Below are 12,052 nucleotides of genomic sequence, written 5' to 3'. Positions count from 1 at the left end.
TGTACTAACTATTGCTAAAAATTCTTCACGCTTATTCCAAATACTTCTGGCATTAGTATACATAAATTGCAATACTACCTTCATCCCATAACTTCCTTGTGATATGTAATAAAAGTTTTTTAACATATTCATACCAGAATAAATTCTGTGAGCATTTTCAAAAAATCCAACTGTACAAAAAAATATAAAAAAATAAAAATAATAAATATATGAACTGATGATTTTTTGGGGAGCATGGGGGGGGGGATAGAATTACATATTACATTCTTTACAGATAGACTGAAATTTATCACTTCTCCAAACAATTCTCCATAACAGAAAATGATTTTTTATTTGTCTTCAGCTCAGAAATTTTCAAAAGAATTATTATTATTATTTGACACCTCCAGGGAGTCCAAAGACTCATCGAGGGATAGTGTGCCAACAGCATTGAACGATTGGTCCCCTTCCAACTACTAACTGCGCTCAAACTTACTTAACTGAGCCATTAGTAGCAGAGGCTCTACCAGTCGACCAACCTTTGCCACTTCTGTTTGAGGAAGTTGCTATAGAATAATGATGTAGTTGGAAAAGTGATTTCTAGGTATTAAAATAATCAGTTGTGCAGAGGAGATGACTAAATTGGAAAGAAGAAGCTGTGCAATTTGTGAATTCACTGAGTGAATTTGAAAGGAAAGTTGTACTGGTTTAAAAATGAAATTTGATGAATTTGAAAAGATATGGTGTTAGGCATTTGAACATTTGTTACTGTTGAGTGAGAGAAAGAAAGGCAGTGGGGGGGAATGTAAAAACAGGATGAAAGTTGATACAAAGATGAATGACATATCCTCAGGCTGGAGAAGTATGACATCACAGTAAGTCATATTGAAGATGTTTTCTTTGTATATATTCATCTATTTTAAATACTAATCAAGTTTATCATTAGGAAATGATGTTACTGATTTGAAACTCATTTTCAACTTGGTACAAAGAAACTTTGTCTTAGTTATTACTACTGAAGTCCAAAATTACTCCAAGTATATCAAAAAATTATTAAATTAATCACATGAATGACTAGGATAATTCTGGCGTTGAACATAAAGGAAGAAACGAGCAAGAGAGATAGTGGTGGTTGTGGTGACAAATGATCTAAGCTGACATAAGGAGATGTGAGGGTGAATATCATGAAGTTATTGAGAAGAGTGAATGATAACAGTGTAGTGGGAAAGGTTGTCAATGTATTGTCGAGATATGACAATGATAAGTTGAGATGGAGAGCCAAAATCATGAATGGTATGCTAGCGGAGCTGTGTGAAGTTTTTGTGCGACAGTTTGTGGATGTATGGCATGTGTTTGAGGGAAGAATGGAACAGCATGATGGGTTGCATTTGAATGACTTTCCAGTGAGGACTGTTGCTAGATGGAAGTACAATGTTTCATACATGCAAGAAAACAGAAGCAAGAGATGAAGTGAAAAATCAGGAGAATAGTATTAAAGAGACAGAAGTGCTTGGCTGTGGAACCAGTAGTAGTGGGAGAGATGAAAAGAGAATGGGAATGCAAGAGGAACAGGGAAACGGCAAGTCTGGGTGGACAGGGAGACATGGCATAGTCAGAGTAGATGTTGAAAATGGCAGTGAATGTGTGTATGAAGATGGAGCATATTGTGATGTGGGTGGGGAAATTGAGACTGAGCAGATATATAGTAAGTTGTGATAAAGGTGATTGGGCAGGTGTGGTGGGGAAATCACAACCAACAAGTGGCTTACATAGGACTATTTATAGACTTAAAAATGAATTACTGGGTTCTGTTTACAAATGGAAGTATCAGAAATAAGGGAGATGAAATGGTTCCACTGATGGAAGTGAAAAAAATCACCCCAAAATCATTGGAATAAGTGAAACATGGTTGAATGAAGATGATATTCTAACAGGAATAGAAATGGAAGGATACAGTATTTTTCACGAGGAAAAAAAAGGATGCAAAGGGAGGTGGGGGGGGCTGCTAATGATATTATTATTATTATTATCCAGGCCTCCATGGAGTCAAAGACTTATCGTGAGAGGTCATTTTTAGGAAACACAAAGTTTATCATACCACTCCTTGAACCCATTGGCCGTTCCCGCTCTAACTACTCTCTCTCTCTCAGGCAATGCATTCCAAGGTTCAACCACCCTCCACGCAAAGAAACCACTCCTCACCCTCTTGCACACAGCCTCCTTTCGTAACTTCCAGAGATGGCCCCCTTGTCATCGCTCCTTCCTGCTGTTCCACCAAGTGTAAGAACTCTCTAATGTCTACCCTGTAACTGCCTCTCAACAGTTTAAAAGTCTTGATCATATCACCTCTCCTATCCACCAAACTCTGCAGTACACATTCCCTTAGTCGATCCTTATAACTTATATTGTACAGTCCTGAAACCTTCTTTGTTATCCACCTCTGTACCCTTTCCACAGTTAATTTATCGCCTTCAAATCCTGGGGACCAAATCTGAGAACAATAGTCTAAGTGTGGTCTGATCAGGGTCTTATACAACATAATGATAACTCTTTTATCTTTGCAAGTCAGCATCCTTCTCAGTATTGCAGCAATCCTCTGAGTTACCCTCACCACCTATATGCTCCCTGAATTTCAGTTTTCTATCAATCTTTACCCCCAGATCTCTTGTCTCCCCCTACCTCCTCCAGCACAGCTCCTCCAATCGAGTATGCATCCTCCCATCAATGGATCCCAAACCTCAAGACTTTACATTTTGCTGCATTGAACCGATTGCCTCATTCATTTGCCCATCTGTCTAGTTTATTCAAATCCTCTTGCAGGGCTGCCACATTTGCACTATTACTTATTACCCTTCCCAGCTTCACATCATCCGCAAACAACTGAATGTCCCTTTGCAATCCATTGTCAATATCATTGATATAAAGGTTGAATAATACACGTCCCAGTACTGAGCCCTATGGAACCCACTTGTGACCTTCTGCTTCCTTGATATTGCCTCACCATACACAACTCTCTAATACCTATCAGTCAGCCAATCCTGAAACCCATTTGACTAACCCGACATTTAAACCCATGTGCTGCAACTTAAATATCAGCTTATCATGTGGCACCCTGTGAAACGCCTTTGCAAAATCAAAAAAAAATGGCAGTATATGCCTTTCCCTCATCAACTGCTCTTGTCGCTTTATTATAAAAGGCAATCATATTACTAAAGCAAGAGCACCCCTTAACAAATCCATGTTGATTTTCACTGATAACATTACCCTCATCTGCCCAATGCTGTAAATGGTCCCTCACTAATTTCTCCAAGACCTTAACAACTACTGATGACACACAAACAGGCCTATAATTAGACACTTCCAGTGTGGTACCGCCCTTAAGCAATATCACTATCTTACCTTCCTTCCATTCCCTGGGTACCTTTCCCGCAACCCGACTTTCATTGAAAAAGCCAGGTTAAAGGCACTGTCAGTTTCCCTAGCACATTCTCTCAAAACTCATGGTGAAATACCATCCAGTCCCAAAGCTTTACTGACATCCAGAGTACTCAGTATCGTTAACACACTCTCCTCTTGTACCTCTAAACCTTGAACCTGCCCTATCCCTCTAGCATTAAAACTGACTCCTCTAGGATGAAATACTCCAATAAAGTGCTCATTGAACAACTCCACTATGTCCTCTGCACATCCGCCTGGAAGAACATGAAAGATACATTCGCTACTATTACTATGGCAAGTCGGGACTGGCAAACCACACTTTGGACACTCCTTCACACAGGATTAGATGGAGGAAAAAGAATGTGCTATTTAGGAGTCGTTATAGATCTGAAAGATTATTTTTTGAGTCAGCAATGGCGTTGAAGAATTCTCCCAACCTTAACAAATATGGTTGCATTAATTTGCCAAAAATTTGGGAGACGGTTATCCTAAGAAAAACTCCTGGATAGCTGCTGGTTTTTTTTTTTTTTTTTTGTTAGAGGGTGCCAAAAAAATAGGACTTTAGATCTTTTGTCTTTTACAATTATATTGTTTCACTCACTCACTGTCGCATTTACAAGTGTGTTGTGCTCTGATGATGCTGAGTTGAAAATCAGCGAAATATAATTTCGCTGATTTTCAACTAATTTTCGCTAAAAGCATTAATAAAATATCTTTGTGATAAAAGTGTGTGTGGTGTTGTTAATTCCGTGAAAAATAAGTCATGAAGTCCTCTGCATCAGTCATGCTATTCCAATTTTTATCCTGCATTGTCATTCTTCCACAATTTATCCGCCTACTGGCCACATAGCTAAAAAATTCCCTAGGATTTTCTCTGGATCTTAGTGCCAATCTCTTCTCATATTCCAGTTTTGCCTTCCTCGCCATTCTGGTTACTCTCCTGGCCAGCGTCTTATATTATTCATGTATCTGTCCTCCATCCCTCTGCTTATATCTCTTCCATAATCTCTTTTTCAACTGCAGTTTCCATTTGATATCATTTGTCATCCACTTTACACCAAATTGTGTCCACTTCTTCACCCATGGAATACTGCTTACTATTGCTGCTAAAAAATATTCTTTCACAATTTCCCAAGCATTAATGATATCCTGGCCTTCCAATTCTGCCGTCCATGGAACTGCCCCTAGTTGATACCTAAGACTATTATAATCACCCGCTTTATAATTCCACATACGTTCCCTTTTCTTTGATATACCTGCATGTCTGTTCATCCTCCAAGTCAAAACAATATGGTCCTTCTCTCCAACTGGTGGGAGAGATGTCATCTCACTTATTATCAGCTCTTCTGATGCTGTGACCAAATCCAAAACTCTTGAACCTCTTGTTCCCTCTATGACATGCTGCCGAAGACATTTGTCTCTCAAGAATTCCAGAAATTCTATCCCCTTCTTACTACTTACATTTTCCTCTTCCCAGCTTATACTGCTGTATCGAGAGTTTTAGATCTGATAATTTCATCAGAGGATGTAATTATCAGATCTCACTGGTTGGTGAGATGCATGATAGAAATTAATATTAATTTCTCAAAAATTCCAGAAATTCTATCCCCTTCTTACTACTTGTATTTTCCTCTTCCCAGCTTATATTGCTGTAGTTAAAGTCTCCCATAACAATCATTCTTCTTGCACTTGCCAAGCTAATCTGCCTAAACACCTCCTGCTCCCTGGTTTATAGCAACACCCCACTAAATATCCTATCTTGGCCACTTCTACCTCACACCATATGCTTTCAAAACCATTTTTGTCACTGCCTTCCAAAGCCTCCACTCTTAGTGGACATAAGTCATAAGCAGTACTCCACCACCACGTTTTCCTTTCCTATCCTGCCGAAAAATGCTCTACCCTGCCACTTCAATTCCGGTTATTATGTTATCCTTCATCAACCACGTCTCAGAGATCCCAATAATCTTTGGCCAGGTTGATGCTATCAGCGCCACCAATTCATCTCCTTTATTTCGGATACTCCTGGCATTAGTATAGAGCATAAAAATGTCACTGCTTCTATATACCTATCATTGTCCCCTCTCAACCCCCCCCAGGCTCAGTGTTACCTGATGTTATCCCCCCTTTCCCCAAGCACCCATTCCCACAAGAGGCTGCTCCTGCTACCATCCACCCTGGGAATTGTAGTTTCCCTGCATTGACACACTGACTCATTCAGAAAACAGCAATCTTTCCAGATGCCTTCGACCTTCCTCATTCAAATGCAGTCTCTAGCTTAGCATACGGTTCCCTTCTGTCCTCAAATGCCCTCCAAGCATCCACGTATTCCAATCCTCTCTTCTCACACATTCTGGCTATTATGCGATTCAGTGTTGCTGCTCTTCTGCTCAGCTCATCACTATCATACCTGGGCAACACACACAATCTTCCCTCTCTGCGTTTTCTTTTGCACAACTTCAAGCATGAATCTCAGATCTCTCGTCGCAGGGGAATTATGTCCACATATGAGGATCGAGAGTTTTAGATCTGATAATTTCATCAGAGGATGTAATTGTGAGTGTGGTTTTGCACTTTCTCACCAGTTGGTGAGATGCATAGTAGGAATTAATATTAATATTAATTTCTATCATGCTGTAATCTTTTTTTAATTGATAAACCAATCGTTGTAGGTACTTTGTATTCCTGTTCTTTGATTTTCTTGTTGTTTCTACACACTGATGATGTAGTGTTATGCTCAGTACAAAATATATGTACTTTCATTAAAGTTTATTTCTGTGGTATTCATGTAATTTTGTTGTTTTATATTTCATCCTATGTTACAAGGACATTGTTAGAGAGAGAAGATTAGTTCTTCTTCTTTAACCTTCTGGTTCTGTCCACTGTGGGACGAAGGTCTCCCCCATGATTTTCCAGATCACTCTGTTTTCTGCCTCTCCCATCCATCTCTCCACCTTCTTCTGGGTCTTCCTCTTTGTCTTGCTCCATCCATTGGTCTCCACTCTGTTGTTTTTCTAGTCCATCTCCCATCACTGCATCTGGCAATATGGCCAGCCCATCTCCACTTAGCCTGTTTAATGTATTTTACAATATCCATGACACCTGTTTGAGATTTTATCCAGATATTTGTCTTCTATCTCTTAATGTAATTTTTTAGCATACTTCTTTCCATGCAATGTTGTGTTGTTCTCAGCTTTTTGTTTAGGGCTTCTGTTAAAGTCCATGTTTCTCCTCCATATGTTAGGACAGGAAGTATGCACTGGTTGAAAGCTTTCCTTTTTAGACTCATAGGGATTTCACTTCTGAATGTGTCTCTCATTTTCCCATAAGCCATCCATCCAATGGATGGCTTATGGGAAAATGGTGAATTCTTCGTTCAACCTCTTTTCTTTGGCATTCCTCAAAGGATAACAATTGGCCCAAATATACATATAAGGTAACTTGTTCTATTTCATGATTTTCAACTTTGATAGTTCTATGGTTTATGTATTTATTCATCATTATTTTTGTTTTTTCTGTATTTATTTTTACTCCAATTTCTCTGGAGGCTTCATTTAGCTGATTTAGCCTTTCTTCCAGATCTTCAAGATTATCTGCTATTAGGACAATATCATCTGCAAATTTCAGATGATGCAGCCTTTCTCCATTTATGTTTATTCCTTTTGTTTCCCAATCAAGGCTTCTAAAGACTTCCTCTAGTGCAGCTGTAAATAATTTGGGAGATGTGGTGTCGCCTTGCCGGATGCCTTTTTGTATTGGGAACTTTTCACTGTTTTTATATAATTTAATTACAGAAGTTTCATTATTGTAAATATGTTTTAGTGTTTCAATATATGGTTTCTCATTTCCCTGGGTTTCAAGTGCTTTTAGTGTTGCAGATGTTTTAACTGAATCAAATGCTTTTTCATTTTATATAGGCCAGACATAAGGGTTTATTGTATTCAATTGATTTTTCAATGAGCTGTCTTAATGTGTGAATATGGTCCAAAGCATTGTAATTCTTCCTAAATCCAGCTTGCTCACAGGATTGCATTCCCTCTAGTTTAGATTTTATTCTATAATTTATATAATTATAGTTCTATAAATTATAATTTTTGTGAAAACTTTATATATGATGAGGAGTAGGCTTATAGGTCTGTAGTTTTTAATTTCTTCCTTATTGCCCTTTTTAAAAATTAATATTAGAAGTGAATTGTTCCAATTTTTCGGAATTTTTCTCTGTTTTAGGCATTTATTGAAGAGTTTACTCAACTGTTTGATAACAGGGCTTCCTCCCAGTTTTAAGAAGTCTACCATAATTCCATCTTCTCCTGGGGCCTTTCCATTCTTCATTTCCCACAGTGCCATTTCCACTTCACCTTGTAAGATCTCAGGGGCATCGTTTTCTTCCTCACTCGAGTTATCCATAGAGGATTCTTGGATATCCCAGTCTTTATCTTCATAGAGTTCAGTATAAAATTCCTGAATTCTTTTGATTATTGCATCTCTATTTTTTATCATGTTGAAAGTTTATTTTTCACTTGGTTAGAGTATAATAAATTTAGTTTAATCCTTTATCCAAGTGTGAGCAAACAAAGTTTGCTCACACTTGGATAAAGAGAGTTGCCAATTGATACCAGGCAGAAGCATGAGCAGGTCATCTCTACCTATAGGAGTTGCCAAATGGTGTGCCACCCTTTTTTAATAAATTACTCTGGATTTAGAGAAAGATGTTGAAAGTTTATTTTTCACTTGGTTAGAGTATAATAAATTTAGTTTAATCCTTTATCCAAGTGTGAGCAAACAAAGTTTGCGCCTGAAAGTATCTTCAGGACTGGGGTAAGGTGGTACAACACCAGGGCAACTCGTTGCAAAGGTGGAGCAAGCTACCAACACATCCTGTCTCAGTATCTCCTATAATGCAAAACACATCTCCTTGCAGATATGTCTAATGTTATGCATTAAGGGAAGGGCAACTACCCAGACTAGTTTCGACCTTTATTGAGGTCTCTTCACTGGGAGCCAGGCCCAAGTTGAGATACCAGGCCACCTTTGCAACGAGTTGCTCTGGTGTTGTACCACCTTACCCCAGTCCTGAAGATACTTTCAGGCACAAACTTTGTTTGCTCACACTTGGATAAAGGATTAAACTAAATTTATTGTACTATTTTTTATCAGTTCACCATTTTTTCCTCTTACAGTAGCTATTTCCTTTGCTCCAACTGATAATGGTTGAGATGACAATTCATCTTAGGACCTTCATATTACTATTGTTTTCTATTGTTTCTTTAATTTTCCTAGTATTATACGATCTAAGTTCATGTTTCATCCTTTTATGTATAGTTTTACAAATTTCCGTATATTCTATTTTATTGGTGTCATTCAAATCTCTTTTCATATCTCTTCTTTTCTTCATCAGATCTAAGGTTTCCTGTCTTAGTTTTTCCTCTCCTTGGTGCCTTTTTACACCTCCTATTTCTAATGCTCAATTCAAGATAGATTTTGTTAATATTTCATTAGCATCATCGATGGCAGTAGCTGTGTTTAACTTTTTTAGTTCATTTTTGAGTGATTCTCTATAACAGCTTTTATTGTGGTAGAGATTTTGTAGATTCACTAAATTGGACTTTTTTCTTATGAGCTTATTCCGTTTCCATACTTTTGCCCTTACTAGTCTGTGGTCACTTCTTGTGTTAAATCTATTAAGCACTTCGGTATTATTTATTATATATCTTCTGTTGGAGAGGATGAAGCCTATTTCATTGTAAGTTTGTCCATTTGGGCTTCTCCAAGTCCAGTTTCGGTTGATTTTCTTCTTGAAAAAGCTGCTCATAATAAAGAGGTTATTTTCTTTTGCAAATTCAATAAGTCTTTCTCCTCTTTCATTCCTCTGTCCAAATACAAATTTACCGATGGAGTTCAGATGGTCATATCTGCTTCCAATTTTGGCATTAAAATCGCCCATTATAATTATGTAGAATTCTTTAGAATTATTGAATGTGGATTCAAATATTTCATAGAAATCTTCTATCTCTTCATCTGGATCTTCATCTGGTCCATAGTTGGGGCAGATTAGTTAACAGCATGTAATCATAAGACATGAGTCATATAGCATATGTTTACTTGATCTTGTCTTGGTTAACACACAATTGAATTAACAGAATAATACACTATTAGAGTCCATAGGAAATAAATTCTGATTTTCTGTACATATGTCAGCTGTTACAGAATCCATCTATTATGATCATTGAAAAATCCTTGATCTTTTGGTATTGATTTGAAATGGACCATTAATGTAATATTGATATGAAGTGTATCATTAATTGATTAATATCAGAATTTTTTTTGCTAATGTTAATAATTTTTGCTGTTTTCTAGCATCGTGTTAGCAGCATCTTAAATTATGATAAAATAGTGGTGCTTGAAGCTGGTCAGATTGCTGAAATTGGCCATCCTGAAGAGCTGCTTGCTCGACGAGGAAGCATTTTTGCCTCACTTGTTAAAGCTAATCAACAACACCATTAAGCTTTCCTTATTATTTAATTCATCATTTGTTAAACTACAGTTTTATTATATATACCACTTAAAAATATTCATAAGATGATTGATGTATAGTATTTTACTGGAAACTATATGATATTTCAGTAGTTTCTTTTGTTGAACATTTGTATTTTTGTATTTATAGTACTTTTATTATAACTATATTTTTAAGTACAATGAATTATATGATATCTAGCTGCCTACTAACTGAAATTTTTGGACTTTAATAATCCAATTAATAATAATAATAAGAAGAAGAATTCCACTTTTTATCTTGGGTGGGATTATCTGACCTTTGATATTGCTCTGTGCCATAATTATAACTGGGACATAAAGGCATATGCCAAAAAAGTAGTCTTCATATTGCATCCATTTTTTTTTTCCCTAGTACAGATTAGAAAAACCTTATTTTACTTTCCATCATATTACAAGATGAGTATTTATAAGGGATTTTCATCTAAAGGCAAATTAGCCAACATCATATATAATCAGCAGAAATCCCCTCTGGATCTTAGGGTTTATTTATTTTTATCTTATAATATACTAATCTCATATTAGTTGATTCGATGAATCTGAAACACCCAACCAACATTTTAATTATGAACTTCTGAGATTTCTGTGGCTCTGTTGAAATTCTTGATTCTGTTATGAAGTGTTGAATGGAATATAATAGAATCTACTGTATCAGAAATAGTGTAGAACTAATGAAGTTTTATCTTGAAATTAGTAATTAGTCTTCATAATAGAAGTCTCATGATTTCAGCATTATAGTTTTTTATTTGGCTGGTTTAGTCACATTGCACGAATAGAACTAGACAGACTTCCTTGCCTGGTATTCTAAAGACTTTATGCCAAGATTGATATTGTATAAAGTCTTTAGAACTGCATTAGACTTTCAAAACTGTTGGCATATGCTTTGGACAGAGAAAGGTGGAATGCTATTCCACATAGGATTAAACCCATCTTGAAGACAGAAAATCTAAGTTTGGTTTCTTGCTATACTCTCCAAAACTTTTTATAAATGCAAAAAGAAAAAAATATATATATATATATCATTTCTTCTGATATGACAGTGCTATATATGAATATAGCAATATGATTATAGAAATATGAATTGTTTCGGTTGTTTCCCTTCCCCTAGTAGTTTGTATGTTCTAACACACAGACCACTATGAGAAAGGAAATTGTGCATTAATCAGAGTTTGAACTTTATGCTGATAATGCTAAAATCTTCTGATACCACCAAATGCGAAACAGCCATGAGAGATAGTTGACATTAAAACAAAATACAAACTTAGCTTGTGTAATGAAAAGGTGAGAGAGAGAAGATTGTTCCACAATGAACTACATACATACTTATTCTTGCAGTTCATTAATGTGAAAAAGAATTATCAGACTAGTGATTATTGTAAATAAACAGTAGATCAACCAGATTTAAGGATAATAATCATATATAAATCATGAAACATCTCTTCTCGTGTATTTGAAGGAAGCTTATAAACTGATGAATCTGAAGTATTCAGAAAGCAAGAGGTTGGCTGCAGTTTGGATATGATTATGAATAAAAATGGTGGGTATTACAGGATAAAAGAAATGTGAAGTAGACTGGAGCATCTGAAAGAAAGAGAACAGTGGACAAGAGTTAACATAGCAGAAGGGAAACAGAAATGTAGCACTGGTAACAAATGAGGAGTGGAAGAACTTAGACAAGAGTTATTAAAAATGAAGAGCAAACTGAAGCACATAGAGGAAGAAATTGGAGATTTGAAGAAGCAGGCAAGTGACTGACACAAATCAGAAAGGAGAAGTTAGTAATGTGAACAAAGTATCTAGGACAGTGGTCACCAAAGTGGTTGATATCAACCCCCAGGGATCGATTCGGGCTCAGGGGTCGATTGGGAGTTGATAGAAAAATATAAGACATCATTGTATGGGTAATATTTAATTCGGTTAACTTGGATTACCTCCATCCTGAATGACAATGCAATTAAGAGTGAATTGTGATAACAGTGACATGAATAGGACCTGTAAGATGGAGCAAGGTCATGAAAATAGTTACGAAGGCCAATCAAGTAGGCCAAAATGACGTATTTACCAATAAACAGATGTCTGTGGT

The 12,052-nt window shown here is 36.5% G+C and overlaps 1 protein-coding gene across 3 annotated transcripts in view; it reads left to right on the top strand.

Annotated features, from left to right (window-relative positions):
- LOC150104479 (ATP-binding cassette sub-family C member 8-like) overlaps nt 1-10,117 on the top strand; it is an 822,612-nt gene extending 812,495 nt beyond the window's left edge. For all 3 annotated transcript variants that reach the window (XM_090395659.1, XM_090395657.1, XM_090395658.1), the window contains exon 33: nt 9,775-10,117. In XM_090395659.1, coding sequence (XP_090251785.1) covers nt 9,775-9,921 — 147 coding nt within the window. In that variant the 3' untranslated portion in view covers nt 9,922-10,117. The remainder of the gene's footprint in view (nt 1-9,774) is intronic.
- Nucleotides 10,118-12,052: the final 1,935 nt, after the last annotated feature.

The sequence above is a fragment of the Typopeltis vanoorti genome, chromosome 7, assembly GCF_054136105.1.
Source record: "Typopeltis vanoorti isolate ZY-2024b chromosome 7, IOZ_Tvanoo_1.0, whole genome shotgun sequence".
In the NCBI taxonomy this organism is placed as follows: Eukaryota; Metazoa; Arthropoda; class Arachnida; order Uropygi; family Thelyphonidae; genus Typopeltis; species Typopeltis vanoorti.
Note: the sequence above shows the minus strand (reverse complement) of the source record. Positions and strands in the feature narration are given on the sequence as shown.